The sequence below is a fragment of the Marmota monax genome, unplaced genomic scaffold, assembly GCF_021218885.2.
Source record: "Marmota monax isolate L192 unplaced genomic scaffold, Marmota_monax_Labrador192_F-V1.1 WCK01_AAM20220418_F8-fsc00130, whole genome shotgun sequence".
NCBI classification, from domain to species: domain Eukaryota; kingdom Metazoa; phylum Chordata; class Mammalia; order Rodentia; family Sciuridae; genus Marmota; species Marmota monax.
The window spans coordinates 806,479-823,123 of NW_026693244.1; the positions used below are offsets into that span (position 1 = coordinate 806,479).

The window sequence follows — 16,645 nt, forward strand, 5'->3', positions numbered from 1 at the left end:
CAATGATTTGATTTTATTTTTTAAGGACATTTATTTTAAATGGCAGTGTAGCCCTTCTTTTCTTATGTATACCTTTATTTTATTTGTTTATTTTTATGTGTTGTTAAGGATCGAACTCAGTACCTCACACAAGTTAGGGAAGCACTCTACCACTGAGCTAATATCCCAGCCCTTGTTTTATTTTTAAAGAGGGTCACAAGAAAAGAGACTGTAAGAAACCAATCCCTAATGGTGAAATGAAGCTGGTGATGACATAATAAGCCCTGTGATCCCAGCCTTCCATATAGATACATATCACACAGACACTAACTTTTAAAGGCATCTGAGGGATTGTTTCTTTGAGGACCTACTAGTGCCAGACAATCTTTATTCGAGGGATATGTAAGGTAAGCTTTCTGACCTCAAAGGCTTTACTGTCCAGTGAAAAATCTCATGGTAAAACATGGTATTTTCCATGTACGCAGATACAAACCTCTTCTATTTGCATAAAGCATTTGCTTTTTTGTTGAAAATAGCTCTTACGTCTGTCTAGAAATGCACATTTCCATATTAGCATAAGTGTCATCTTTTGACAGTTATGCAAAAAATGGAAATCATCATTGAATGCCAATAGAAAGACACAATAACACCCCAGGATCCTATTAGTGTATAGTATTTACAGACGAAAGGGAGACTCCTGAAAAAGGATACTGCAAAATGCTAAAAGAAAGAAAAAGAAAAATTTAACTCTAACTCTTCTCTGAATTCTTCATATGAATTAAAGCATAAACCAGAAAGCTAAGCTGGCAGTACTGAAACTCTGGAACATAGCAGAAGCTATATGTATTTGCTGTTATCATTATTAATATGATAAACAGATGCCACTTTTTCACCTTCTTTTTAAGCTCTCTCAAAGAGACTTTCTGGCTTCATTCTTTTGTAAGTATAGCAAACAGGATTTTAGACCTGTATGGTCATGTTTGAAATCCTCATGGTCTTCTATCACCTTTTTGTCTATCACAGTAGATAAAGGGTCTCTCACATGTAAGATTAGGCCTTTGGCACTGACAACCACAATGGGTTTGACAATTAGTTATTCTATAATTATGCAACTTATAGGAAGTAATTATTAAAATATGGCACAACTTCTCATGCTATTATAGTAAATGAGATAATGGAATAATTCCTTTTATCAAAAATTCTTTTTCATTAGTTGAATAAGTGAAGTTTGACTAGACCAGTTATCTCAGGTAATTGTAAAGCTGTGTCATTGTTTCTGGCAATATTGATGGAGCTTATAGTTTTACTGAAGAGAATTACAGTATCACTATACCTAATAACGTAGTTAAGAATCAGGGGCTAAGTACTGTCTAGATAAACCAAAATTTTACTATATTGAGCCCTAAACTTCTACTGGATAAAAGCAGGAATTAATTGCATGCTGTAATGAAATGACCCAGACTTTGGATAAATGAAAATTAATGAGTTGAATTTTTTCCAGTGTAACATGATAGTCAAGTGATGATTGACCTTTGATCATCATTAATATCAGGAAAAAACAGTAAGCCTCAGAGAAGTTTTTGATTTTTAAATGCAAAAATATAGGTTGAATGCTGTGGCACACACCTGTAATTCCAGCTTTTGGGGAACTTGAGGCAGGAGGATCACAAGTTTGAGGCCAGCCTTGGCAATTTAGCATGATCCTGTCTCAAAACAAAATAAGGGTTGGGGATGTAGCTCAGTGGTAAAGTGCCCCTGAGTTCAATCACCAGTACTACAGAAAGAAAAGAAAGAAAACTGAGATTTAGTAGATTAATTTGCCCAATTTTTAGAGACTAAAATTCCAGATTCAATTGTGGAAACACATATATGCTTCTTTAATTTAGATATATTTACATATATGTATGTATATAAATATATATTCTTTAGAAATAATTTGGTCTTAACTTTTTAAAAGCTATAGATATTCAGATATATAAATATATACACAAATTCATATGCAAATAAATACATACATTCATGTATATGTATATATTTATGTACTTGTATATTTATATGTAATTTTTTATAGTTTGGATCTTTATATATGTAAATATATGTATATGTTGTATATATTTTTGTATAATTTATATAACTTTTAAAAAGTTTATATCTTTAAGGACTGGAGTTGTAGATCAGTGGTAGCACACTTGCCTAGCATGTGTGAGGCACTGGGTTTGATTCTCAGCACCACATAAAAATAAATAAAATAAAGATATTGTGTCCAATCTACAACTTTAAAAAAGAAGTATATATCTTTAAAAATTCACTGACTCTCAATATACACAGTGGGAAAGGGCTGTGTTCTTGCCATGTATTCTATGGTGCTGTGTTCACTCCAGCAATGACTCACGAATCTGAAACTCAGACTCCACCAGCTTTAAAAATTACAAGATCTAGTAAGACCTGAAGAGCTATTTGCAGACCCCATGTGATTCCCAATCAGATACCATAAAGGGGAAAACATCAAGAAAAGTAGAGGGGGAAATGGAGAAGCCAAGAGACTCTGCAGTCAGAAAGGGTAGGGAGGTGGTGAAGGGACCAAGACAGAATAAGAAAGACATCTTACTTTGAAGATTAACGAATGTTGCCTTGTCCTTGTTGATTTTCTCCTGGCCTGGAAGCCTGGGCTTTGTGAGAGGTAGTCCTGTAGCAAGAGTGAGCAGGCATATTGTTCAGCTGTTAACCCCTTTGCCTCTTCAGACTCGCCACAGCTGGCACCTGTCATTCCCAGCTCTCCCAAGCATCACCCTAATCAGTACATTTAAGATAAATAAAAGATGATATGAAATTTAATAGTAATATTTTTAGTATTATTTCATTGTAAGTATCATAATGTCAGAAAACTGATGGGGATTGTTTATTTAGTGCTCAAATATAGTTTTTACTTTAAAGTAGAAAAAAAAACAAGTAAGGCACTTGGTAACACTACCCATTATTTATTTCTCACTTCTCCCAAGGGGATGTGAAGAAATGGCAAATGGCAAAGGTCCTGACAGGGGCAAACTAAAAGCAATGGGAAGATGGAGACCAGAATGCAGCCCCCAAATTGTAAAAGGTGCCTGCCTCTATAAGCCCGTGGCCTTTCATTAAGGGGCTCATAGTAGCTGCTGAAAGAGAATTCAATTGCACTTCAGATTTCCTTTTGCTTCAAATTTCATTTCTGACTGAACCCGAACTGCTCCAGGGCAGAGTTTGATCCCTACTTGTGCTCATAGAGAGGAAGTCCTAGAGCCAGCCATATGTTCCAGTGAAATAATAGGCTGCAAAGTGAGGGGAATTACAGCAATTACTTTTTTGAAGGCTCTCAGGGGCACCAAACTTGCTAAGACTCTCTATGAGGAAAATACAGAAGGATTCCACCCAAAGCACAAGTTTCACAAAAACTCACAGGGGGAAGATAATGAACAAAATGAGACAGTGGGGATACTCAATAGTTATATGTAGAGGTACTTTGGAAAATGTCTTGTTTCTTTTCTCTCAATTAACTGGGCTTCTCTTTTTTTGGAAGTATACATTTTACATAAAAAAGCATAGTCATTTAATAGATATCCAGCATCTGTCTGTGTTTATGAATGTGGATTAGACTCTATAATTACCTTGAAGAATCTGAAACCTAGGATCATGCCCTCCTTTTCCCCTGATTGTCTATTGCTTAAACAGACCTATAATCAATAGGGACTACCTTGAGGAAATCTCCTTCACTAAAACCATATGAAGGCTGAACTCTGAAGTTGGCACAGAATTAGGTGTATTCGTATGTACCTAAGAGGAACCAGGGGGGATATTTGAAGAGACATCCTGGAGATCATTCAGTCTGCCATGTAATCTCTGATTCCTCCCTAGCCATTTGCTCTGAGAAATAAAGGATACCATTCCCTTCCCTCATCCCCCTTAGCTTCCTATGTCTTTCTTTGCCTTTTGGCTTAATAGACAAAAACGTAATTACTTCCAAAAAGAGAAACTTGGATATATTTGCTGCAGCAGGAGTTCTGGTTTCCATCTCTGCTAGCTGACAAATGCCATATATTTATCTGTCATCACTAAAATCTGCAAAATGTTGAGCAGTTGTCAATGGGGTCACTACCTTCTTTTCTCAGCCTAATGGGACATTTATTTAACCAAAGTCTCTATTTGAGAACTGCAAGCAAATAAAGAGTGCTACAAAATAGTGAAGGATTTCAATAACTAAGGACTATATGTGAGCATAAGGCTAAGTAAACACAATTTTGATGTAAAATGGATTGCAGCCAACTTCTTACAATCCTTCACATTTTTTACTTGTTTTCCCACACATGATCTCATTTGATCTGTGCAGTAACTTTGAGATTCTTTGTATAGTTATTATTCCTGTTTCAGAGTGGAGGAAACTGAGTCTCAAGAAAAGTTAAAAATGTTTTTCCCTAAGATCACAATTCTAAGCAGTTAAATTAAATCTAAGTTTTCTGACTCAAGAACCCATTTTCCTTTCTTTGTCTTACTGCCTTCAACTACATACACAAACGGACTATCAAAGCAACAAACATTTTGCTGGTTTTTAAAAACCTCTTAGCGGCTACACAGACAGCCAAAGTCTGGCAACCTTAGTGAAAGAGCAGACAGATGCAGGGCCAAGACATTCCACAACTAAAATCCCAGTGTAACTCCTGAACTTAATCTTACAAACCATAAATCTTCCCAGATGTTTTGTTCAATTTATGCCATGTAGTTTTGGGGGGAAATGCAAATCCTCAGTGATTATGTAAATGCGTACCACTGAGACTCCACCATTTTATTAATGTACTTGCTTTACTATATATCCACCTGTCTCTTCATCCTGTTATCCAATCAAAAATTCATAAAACTTTTCTGAAGTTGCAGACATCAGTAAATTTTACCTCTAAACAATTCAGCATGCATATCATTAACTACAGTTCAATATGAAAGTAAACTTTGTATATAATAACATATACAAATCTTAAGTGAAACAATTCAATAACTTAAGTGTACCATTCAGTACCCACCCATGTCACTCAAATCTCTGTCTAGATATGGAGTATCACCCTCATCCCACAAAGTCTCCTCATTTCCCTTCCCAGTCAGACCCCAATACTATTTGAAGATTTTTCTCCAGCAATTACTTTTACCTATTCTAGAACTTTGTGTGAATGAAGTTTTATCTTACTCTTTTGTATAAGGATTTTTTTCACTGAAGATGAGGTTTTGGTGATTCATCCATGTTATTTTAAAGGAGTCAACTACTTTTAATTGTTGAGTATACTGCTCTGTTGTAGCAATATACTAATTTCTGCAACCATTTTCCTCTTGACAGACACAGAGTCTGTTTCTGGTTTGGGGTGATTCTAAGATGAGTACTAGGAACACTCATGTAGATATCTATGTGTTGATGTTTTCATTTCTCTTGGGCAAATATTTAGAAACAGAATTGCCAGGTCATAGGATAAGTGTATATTTAGTTTTGTAAGAAACTTCCAGAACTTTTCTTCAAAGGTGTTGAACATTTTAACTCCCACCAACAATATTTGAGAGTTTCTGTTCTTCCACATCATCACCAACATTTGGTGTTATCATTTTTATTTTACCCATTTGGGCAGGTCTCTCTCATATTACTTTTTGAATTATAAGAATATTCACATTGAAAAGAGTCTCATTTTCAAAAGGGGATTAAGGCAGTATCTGTGTTCATGTCCTCTTGTTACTATAGCAATTTGGGTTTCTTAAGCTGTATAATTCATTCATTAAATCCTGATTCTCATCCTTAAAGAGTTGATTGAAAGCAGATTCATAATTCAGTGTCTATTTTAAATGTTTTGGGGTTTAACTTTAGCCCTGAAACTTTGTCAGAACTAATTTTCAGGGGTTTTTTTTTCCTATAAACACTGAAGCTTTGACATTAATCAAAATGGTCAGGTTAGCTCTTGACTTAGACTTAATAGAAAAATAAACAAATAATCCTAACCTTTGATTGAATTAAATGAGCATTACCTCAGGGTAACTCTCACAGACCTAAACTTTGATTAATAAGAGTGAAGCTTTTTAGAGAAAACATAGTATGTTGTCAAGACACCTTCAAGCTAGATTTCCACAGGTCTAATTTTATTACAATTAAATATTTTCTTGGGTTTTGTAATTTATCCCTAAGATAAATTGATATTTTTTGGCTTTTTGCCCATTTTCATACTTCATCTCTTATTCATTTGTTATGAAAATAATTTAATGTATTTAATCCTTCTCAAAAATTCTTTTCAGTTCACTGTTTATAACATTAGACATACTATAATTCACTGGACAATGTCTCTGGATGCACTTTTAGTAATCAGTAACAGTGATGTATGTTAGAGCTCTAAAATGGTAGATATAAATTGTACAAGTGCAGAGATTACTATATGTTGCTCTAGGCTCCTGAAACGCTAACATAAAAGATATCTTAGCATTTCCACTGCTCTTTAACTAGTTCCTATAGGCATACTTCAATCTTCCAAGATATGAAAAGCTAGTATATGAAAGAATATGTATGAATGTTTTAACCAGAGATTTAAAATTTTATCTTTAGCATCAATTAATTTTTTAGGCAGGTTATATATCTGGTGGTGTCTCTTCTGTTCCTTCCCATAACATTTTTTGAGGGGCAGAGTAGTTTCACAGTTTCTAGATCTCCATGGGTTATAGAGGCATTAAGGAGATGTCACCTACAGAAACGTTTTGAATAGGAATCTGTTCCAACTTGCCTTGCCTTTTCTCAGAGTGTTTACTTTATTTCTCTCTAGTTGTAAAATAATAAAATATACTGGCCCTTAAGATATGTTAACACAGTAGTCATTTGCTTAAATGTCATCTATGTATGAAGTTTGCATATTTTTGGAACTAAGCCACTAGGCACATATTTTGTAACTCTGAAAATAAGAATACCCCATGGATTGGAATGAAACTGTACTGGCTAATTGTCCCACACATAAAATGTGCAATACATACAACAGATTTTTTTTATAGGGTTCTGTTTCTTTTTTCTTTAATCTGCATATGAGCCACCAGGACCAGTACTATGCGTAGGTGAAAACAGGCAGCTGCAATTGGGATGATGAAGCAGCATAGAGAAGACCTGCCTGCCTTAAAATATTCTTCTCCTAGTGTGCCCTGGGAATAAGACATTATCTTCAGATGTTTCTATGAAAAGCAATCTATTAGCAGATAACATACCAAGATCACCTTTTATTATGGGAACTGTTAATTCCTATTAACCATTCAGAGTTTAGAAAGACCATCAGGGAATGGAACACAGTCAGAGACATTTCCAAAGGCTGAAGATGATTTGAAATAATGAGTGTGTGTGGCTGGTGGCATGTGCCTAGAGGAAACTCCTGATGGAGAACTTGAAAGTAGAAAACACCTGTGGGAGGAAGCCCTGCAAGAAAACCTGAGACCTTCAGCCCAGATCACAGCCCAGACCCAGTGTTGGTCTAGGGCTGGATCCATGAGAAACAAATGAGAAAGTAAGGTAGTCTTTTAATTTCCAGATAAAGCCAAATTTAGCATTCAAGTTCTCTGAGGCACTTTATTCTGTCTGACACAGGAAAGACCTGGGATGACTGTGGCAAAGAACTGTGAATATTCCTGCACTGCATAAGCCATATGGTTCAACTCTTTGCTCATCAACTAAGCATTGGAACTGAAGACTAATTGTCATTGTCATGTGCAGTGTACATACAAATTATTTTTGCTATGATTTTAGAACTTTTATACAATGAAGCCACCTTTTTGTTTCTAATAATTACTCCTGACATTCACCACTGACCCATTTAACAAAGGAATCAAGTCCAGATACTACATTGTTTAATAAGACTTCATTGCATTTTAAATGAATGAGGATAGAAGTAAAGACAATACATTAGAACACATGACACTTCACTTTCAGGCTGGCTTTCGTCTAGAGTCTATCTTTAAACTTTAGCTTTTTTATTTAGTTTACATTATACAGCATATTCTATTTTGTTTGGAAATAATAGCTTAGATTATTAAGAATAATTATTAGAACTTGATTATTTTTCTTTTCTCACAAAATTTTTATTTTTCATTAATAACCTTGGGATTTTCATAAATTAGTCCTAGAAAACAATACAAGAATATCGTTAAGACACAGACAAAGAACCTTGATAAAAATAATTTGTAAATTAGCACTCTAATTATATTATGCTGGTGCCCTAACATTAAAGAGTTGTCTTATGAACGTTAATTTAATAGAGTTTGGTAGTTTCTCTAAAAACAAGAGTTTTTTTATCTCTTTTTACAGGCTAGGATATTACTATGCTTTAAGTATATTTTGGAAATTTGTACAAATGGCTAAATTGAAAATGTCTGATATTCTCAATTACTTAAAGCATTTATGATTTTAAGCTCCCAGAAGAAATCTGCTACTGAAGGGAGGAAAAAGTAAGAGCAGTTAGTCAGAAAAATACTTATATAAGAGCTGTCACATCAATTATTGGTTTGAAAGCAGTAAGCCCTATATTTCAGACTCCAGGCTTTAAGGAATCCTTATTGAGCATTTTCCCTTTGCATAGCTGAGACAAATGGCTGATAAGTGAAATCTTGAGACTGTTCACAGCTTTTCTCTTTCATTCTATTGCAGCCCGGAAGATGGTGAGATACACCCAGAAATCTGTCGGCTTTATATCCAACTGCAGTGTTGCTTAGAAATGTACACAACAGAGATGCTAAAATCCATTTGTCTACTGGGGTCTCTTCAGTTTCATCGAAAAGGTATCTATGTTTAATAGATTTCAAGAAACACTGAGGAATGTTAAACAAAGCTAATCTTTTGCCAAGTGTTTATGTACACTACATACTCATCTACACACAATTAGAATGAATTTAAATTTTCAGAAAATGCTTATTATATGAATTAATAAAATGTCCATGTCACTACTGTGTAAGAGAACACTAATTGTTTTGAACAGAAATTATGGTATAAAGAGTTTTTAAATTTACTCTTTTACCACTTGTGAATATAAATTTCAATAATCAGCAAAGCAGCAAAAATATATAATGAACTTACTAGGGTAGTAAATGCTATCTGAAAGTGCCATTATTTTATTTTTCTAAATGAATTAAGTTTCAAGAAGACAAATTACATATTGGATCCCAAAGATTTAAAAATGGGGGGAACTCAACATATAATAGGAAGGCATATGAGTTATAGGAAATATCCTTCTCTTGTTGAAATCATAAAGGGAATATATAGGCTTAAATAACTGTATCCTCCAGAAGTGGCTGTGGCTTCAGTGTGGTTTGATCAGAATTCTGACTCCCATTTGGAGTGATGCCTTGCCTTCTGGGTGTTGGCTTTACCCTCAATCTGGCTTCTCCCACACTAGCAAATTAATTGCAGTAGTTCCAGTCATTACCTCAGCACATCACATGCTCTATAAAGAGAGAGAACTTCTCCCAACTCTAGAGAAAGGTGCTGAGTTTCATCCTGGTTGGACAAGCTCCAGGCCTGAACAATAGGTAGAGAGGTGGAATTCCACTGGTTAGTTTAGTCAATCGAGGCCCACTTATAAAGGTAAGAGTGGAGTTAACTCCACCCAACCAGCACTATTACACAATGGAAGAGGCTAGAATGATATTGGTGCTATAGAGGAAGCCAAAAGTTTCCATTAATAGAGGATTTGACCTATATTTTCTTTATTCATTGAGCAGTAATTAATTACTGGGACCCTTTCAAACAGAAACTTGTTGTGCTTCAACTCAGGAGAATAAAAGAGTGTGTGGAAGGTAATCCTGGGCTGCGATTTAGATTCAGAGATGGTAAAGTTCAATGAACTCAGGGAAGGAAAAAAGATATTTCAGGTGAAGATTCAGTTAAAGGTTTGAAATCATATAAGCATAGCCATTTGGGGAGAACAAAATGACATGATAAACTACTTGCAAAAATCAAATTTTGTATACACACATATACATAAATGTATGTTCACAGCAGAACTAAAAACAAGATTATGCTGAATTCTTCCTAAGACAGGGAACATTTTCTCAATATCTTAATATTATTTCTTTTTCTTTTTAAAGGCTGATCTTTCAAGGGTTTCAAAAATTTCAGTTTCCAAAATTGAATACTCACACACTCATATTGTCCAAATATGTGTCATTGGCCTAATGTTTTTACTTCTTAGTTTTCTCTCTCCCTCCCTTTCTCCCCACCAACCATAACATGTGTGTATATGTGCACACACACGTATACACACTCACACAAAAGCACACATTCAGAGTAGTATTTTTATTCTTTCTAATGACTGAGTAAGCTGGGTATAAATAGCTTTATTCCCCAGGTCCACATATAATATATCTGCAGAAATTGTTCCCTTTTTGCAGAACTTCTTTGCTGGTGAGATGTACTTAACACTAGGGACCTCCACTCTCACCCCATCCTAATTCTTTGGTTTGTGGCCTGATCTCCTGCCATCCTACTTTTTCTCTTTTCACAGTTGACTTTTGAAAGGAAAATTCTTCTGTGCTAGTTCTCTGTTTAAAAAAGGATCCCCTCATCTATATTGCTTCCTTGTTATAGTTGGTGTTGAGCATCCAAATAAAAGCCATGCTGCATCTTAACTGGTGAGCCTGCTTGGTCTTCATTAACAATCTCTGTTTTGCCTTCATCCTGCTGCTTCTATAAAAATAAATAATAGTGGTGGTGTAGCTCAGTGGTAGAGCATTTGAATAGCTAGAAATTTCTGGAATGCTAAATGAAATACTAGCTCTTATGGGAAGGTTGGGATGATTCCATTAAAATATCATTTCAAATTTTACAGTCCTACTTTAATATGGCACATCCTTTCTATTTCTTTGTTACTTTTATTAATTTCTTCATTATACCTAAGGAATTAACTCTATATTACTATTTTGGATTTCTGGGTTTTTTGAACTATTGTTGTCATATTCCTACCATTACGATAACACAGAAAATTCTGGTGTTATTAGGTTTTGTTTTTTCTTTGGTATCTTTGGAAACTGTAGAATAGCCTACGTCCATAGCTTCCAGCCAATACTCAATGAGTACATGAAATCTGCCACTGACTCTCTGGGAAGCCCTGGTTAAGAAAAAAAAAAAATTGGCTCCAGTGACTATAAACTATCAGATATCAATTGAGGTAGAAATTGGTCCACAGATACAGCACAAGAGTATTAAACTTTAAAGAGCTGAATTGGGGAAATTAAGAGACATGACATGTATATTGACCTTGAATCCTGGAGTCCTTATTCATAAAAGTAGACAGAGAGTAATCAACAAGCCTAAGAAATCTCATTATGGCATGGGAAGCAAAGGAACTGAATGCCTCATCCTTATAAAACCAAGAAATGGGGGAGGGATAGAGAGGCAGACTCTGCAGATGTGACATACCAAGCCCTGAGTCAAGATATGAAACCAAGGAAAAACAGATTTACTCTAAGGGAGCAATGGGGCGGGAACCGAGGAATACGCAATTGCAAATTTCAGGCAAGATAGTAGAGATAGTGAAAGAAAGCATGCATTAAGAAATCAGCCTTCTCCCTTTCCCTCCCACCTCTCATCCCTGTTTAATGTTAATCTTCTTCTCATGCTCTTCGACCCTACTCTGTTCTTAGTTACTCTCCTTCTATCAAAGAAGACATTTGGCATTTGTTTTTTAGGGATTGGCTAGCTTCACTTAGCATAATCTGCTCTAATGCCATCCATTTCCCTGTAAATTCTATGATTTTGTCATTTTTTAATGCAGAGTAATACTCCATTGTGTATAAATGCCACATTTTTTTTATCCATTCATCCATTGAAGGGCATCTAGGTTGGTTCCACAGTCTAGCTATTGTGAATTGTGCTGCTATGAACATCGATGTAGCAGTGTCCCTGTAGCATGCTCTTTTTAGGTCTTTAGGGAATAGACCGAGAAGGGGAATAGCTGGGTCAAATGGTGGCTCCATTCCCAGCTTTCCAAGAAATCTCCATACTGCTTTCCAAATTGGCTGCACCAATTTGCAGTCCCACCAGCAATGTACAAGTGTACCCTTTTCCCCACATCCTCGCCAGCACTTGTTGTTGTTTGACTTCATAATGGCTGCCAATCTAACTGGAGTGAGATGGTATCTTAGGGTGGTTTTGATTTGCATTTCTCTGACTGCTAGAGATGGTGAGCATTTTTTCATGTACTTGTTGATTGATTGTATGTCCTCCTCTGAGAAGTGTCTGTTCAGGTCCTTGGCCCATTTGTTGATTGGGTTGTTTGTTCTCTTATTGTCTAATTTTTTGAGTTCTTTGTATACTCTGGATATTAGGGCTCTATCTGAAGTGTGAGGAGTAAAGATTTGTTCCCAGGATGTAGGCTCTCTATTTACCTCTCTTATTGTATCTTTTGCTGAGAAAAAACTTTTTAGTTTGAGTAAGTCCCATTTGTTGATTCTAGTTATTAACTTTTGTGCTATGGGTGTCCTATTGAGGAATTTGGAGCCCGACCCCACCGACTGTAGATCGTAGCCAACTTTTTCTTCTATCAGACGGCGTGTCTCTGATTTGATATCAAGCTCCTTGATCCATTTTGAATTCACTTTTGTGCATGGCGAGAGAAAGGGATTCAGTTTCATTTTGTTGCATATGGATTTCCAGTTTTCCCAGCACCATTTGTTGAAGATGCTATCCTTCCTCCATTGCATGCTTTTAGCCCCTTTATCAAATATAAGGTAGTTGTAGTTTTGTGGATTGGTTTCTGTGTCCTCTATTCTGTACCATTGGTCCACCTGCCTGTTTTGGTACCAGTACCATGCTGTTTTTGTTACTATTGCTCGGTAGTATAGTTTGAAGTCTGGTATCGCTATACTGCCTGATTCACACTTCCTGCCCAGAGTTATACAAAAGTACATACAAGAGGAAGTGAGGGGAAGGGGAAAAATAATATAAAGGGGACAAACGAATGTCAGTAGAGGGAGCAGAGAGAGAAGAGGGGAGGGGAGGGGAGGGGAGGGGGGATAGTAGAGGATAGGAAAGGCAGCAGAATACAACAGACACTAGTATGGCAATATGTAAATCAATGGATGTATAACTGATGTGATTCTGCAATCTGTATATGGGGTAAAAATGGGGGCTCATAACCCACTTGAATCAAATTGTGAAATATGATATATCAAGAACTATGTAATGTTTTGAACAGCCAACAATAAAAAGTTAAAAAAAAAAAAAAAAAAAGAAATCAGCCTTGCCAGCCTCGGTGGCCCATGCCTGTAATCCCAGAGGCTTGGGAGGCTGTGGCAGGAGGATCACGAGTTCAAAGTCAGCCTCAGCAAAAAGCAAGGCACTAAGGTACTCAGTGAGACCCTGTCTCTAAGCAAAATACAAAAATAGGACTGGGGTGCAGTTCAGTGGTCGAGCGCCACTGAGTTTAATCCCCACTACCACCCCCACCCCCGCACCTCGCAAAAAAAAAAAAAAAAAGAAAAAGAAAAAAAGAAATCAGTCTCCTTTCCTCAGGATTGATATTTATATGTGCATATTAAATTATGTAATTTAATACATATGTCATGTCTTAGTACAAAGACCATTTATCCACTAGAAAGAAGTCTATCTACTGAGATCAAAGATACTAGTCTAGTTTTCTAAGATAATATACTCTTTATCCAAACAGTGCCTCTGATGTGGTTTCAGGCTAGAAACAGAGCATGTCTACAGGACCTCACTAAATTCCTTTTTTTGAGAAATCAGATAATCCCTGAGGTTCTGGGGAATAGTGGCTCCCACTGGAATTTGTAATATTCAAAATCTCTTTCTGCTTTGAATCTCCATCTGGTTTGTTTCTTTTAATGTTACAATGAAAGTTGGTATATAACATCCTTTACATAAGCTAATTTCCTTTTCTTCTGTGAGTGTGGCTAAAAGTTGGCTGTTCCCCTCTCTACCTTTTATTTTCCAGCCAGGAAAGGAGAGGGATTTTAATTGAGTTACAAAATTTGACTTTACATGAGAATCTATACTGAAACCAAGTTATTTCATCATAATCTGCACACGTGACTTCTTTTTACATTTGTACATGTTCCTGGCTGCTACCAGAAATCCAGATAATGTTGCATATTTCACTTAGTTTTACAACTATATTGAGTAGTCATGACATGAGTTTGCTATTTGATGAGAAAGGGCACACAAGGTCACTCTAGAGGTTAAGGTCATGGTTTCTTTCTGGAAAAATGAGCCTCAAATATTTTTAAATCTTCTGAAGTGGGACTGAATTTAGTAATGAAGATTGTCCTCTAACCAGGCTCCATGGCACATGCCTATAATCCTAGCAACTCAGGAGCCTGAGGCAGGAGTATTGCAAGTTTAAAAACAGCCTCAGCGATTTAGCAGGACCCTAAGAAACTTACCAAAACCACAACTCAAAATAAAAAGGGCTGGGGATGTGGCTTAGTAGTTAGATGCCCCTGGGGTAAATCCCCAGTACCAAAAAAAAAGAATCGTCCTTGCCCAATTAAGCTAATTCTAATCATCCTTAGTCCTCTGCATCGTCTTCATTGGATCTTCTTGCTTGTTCCATACACTCTGCTTCTGAGTTTTTGCTGTCTCATAACTCTGAGAAATCTTTTATACTTTGCAAGATCATGCTATTGCCAAAGAAATGAAGAAAAGCATTACTAAAATGATTTTCCTTTTTCATGGCCAACAAAATTAAAGTAAATTACAGTGATGTGAGGTGAAACCCACATTATTTAATAAAAGCTATTGGGTTATATCAGGTAGCAAATGGCTCTGAAAAACTGTTTGTATAAGAAGATGACAGATGGGAATAATTTTAGTCATTTTGTAATTTCATATTCTAACACTTTAAGTTGTAGTTGGAGCATTACTTGACAAAGTCTAATTTCTATGTTTATGATGAAAAATAGTTGTTCTCACTTCATAGTTAGGTAAGAAATCTTTTCGCATTACTGAGTCCATGTATCACATTGACCATTAATGCCTATTTCCTGCCACTGGATACAATGAGATTACAAGTTTCATTCACTTTGTTGGAAGAAAGTGGAGCCAGGTTTCTAAGGGAATTAGATGACACTATTTTGACTGTGGCTTTTCCCTCCCTTTCTCTCCACCATTCAGGCAGTTTGGCAACACTCCCATTCTGAAAGGAGCCCCTTCACATGGGAATGTGTTCTTTCCATCTTTGTTATCCTCTCCCCTTGCTATGTCAGTGGTCTCTCTGACCCTGCTTGCCTCTCTATCATAGCCTGTAACAAAATTATCCTCAGGCCCTTGAGGTTCTGTCATCCTTTCGTCTGCCTAAGATAAGAGGGGTCCTTCTCCCAGCCTGTGCCATCATGGCATATATAGGAATAAATCCACACAGAGAAAATGTGATCACAAAATGGAAAAGACAGAGAAATGTTAAAAGTTGAAAAATGTTTTTTCAAAATCCAGTTTGAGATGCTCTAATGAGACATTAATGATCTGCTATCCAGCAAACACAGAAACTCAAGACAAGAACAGGACATGGGCAGTAAAGATTCACTGTCTTCAGCAGCATAGCAGGAAATGCAGAGGGAATGATCCACATCAATAAAAGAAACAAGCAACATAAAGACAGAAATAGAATATAACCAAAACACCTTATTTTCCAATGCAATAAGGCATTTGATCCTAAAACAGAATGGTGGGTTAGAAGAAATGAAGCAGAATAAATCTTAAAATAGAAAGTATGGTTCAAATTCTGAACTCTAGAAACATGCATTCACTCTTTGAACAAATATTTATTAAGCACCTGTTACTGTTATTGGTGTCCCCCAAAGCTCATGTGTGAGACAATGAAAGTTTAGAGGTGATATAATTGGGTTATGAGAGCCTTAACCCAATCAGTGCATTAATCCACTTGAATGGATTAAGTAGGTCTAACTGTAGTCAGGAAGGGTGTTATGGAGAAGGTAGGTCTCTGGGGGGGGGTGCCTTTGGGGTACATATGTAGTTCCAAGTGAGTGGAGCTTAGTCTCTCTCTGCCATGTCCTGACTGCTTTCCTCCTTCACACCTTTCTGCCAGGATATTCTGCCTCACCTTGGGCCCAGAGCAACAGGGTCAGCTGTCTATGGACTGAGACATCTGAAACTGTGAGCCAAAAATAAACTTTTCCTCCTCTAAAATTGTTCTTGTCAGGTCTTTTGGTCACTGAGGCAAAAATCTCAGTGATCAAGGCTGAATAAGTCCCTGTTCTTATGGAGCATATATTCTAGTAGAGAAGAAAAGAAGGGAGGAAGGAAAGAAAGAAGAAAAGAAAGAGACAGGGAGAGAGAAAGAAGGGGATATAGAAAGGAAGAAAGAACAGTAATAGTCAAACTTTCTAAAAAATCCCAAATATTAATGAATACAATACAAATAATTTAAAACAGAAGAGATAAAGTAATAGCAAGTGACTGGGTGGCTACTTTAGATGGGACAGTCAAAGTTTTCTGAGAACATAATTTTGAATCTGACTTGAATGACAAAAAGGAAACAACGTCATAAACATTAGAATTTTATGTAAAAGACCCAAGACCAGAAGATGGTAGTGTTTGAACAGTATAAACACAACCAAATTCTGTAATCCAAATGTAATCTAAATCATCTATTATTCTCATGTCTTCATATATTAATGA

General features: G+C 36.2%; 1 protein-coding gene across 4 annotated transcripts in view; it reads left to right on the forward strand.

Annotated features, from left to right (window-relative positions):
• Rgs7bp (regulator of G protein signaling 7 binding protein) overlaps positions 1–16,645 on the forward strand; it is a 112,253-nt gene that overhangs the window by 67,728 nt on the left and 27,880 nt on the right. For all 4 annotated transcript variants that reach the window (XM_046456188.2, XM_046456185.2, XM_046456186.2 and 1 more), the window contains exon 3: positions 8,645–8,775. In XM_046456188.2, the coding sequence (XP_046312144.1) occupies positions 8,645–8,775 (131 nt within the window). The remainder of the gene's footprint in view (positions 1–8,644; positions 8,776–16,645) is intronic.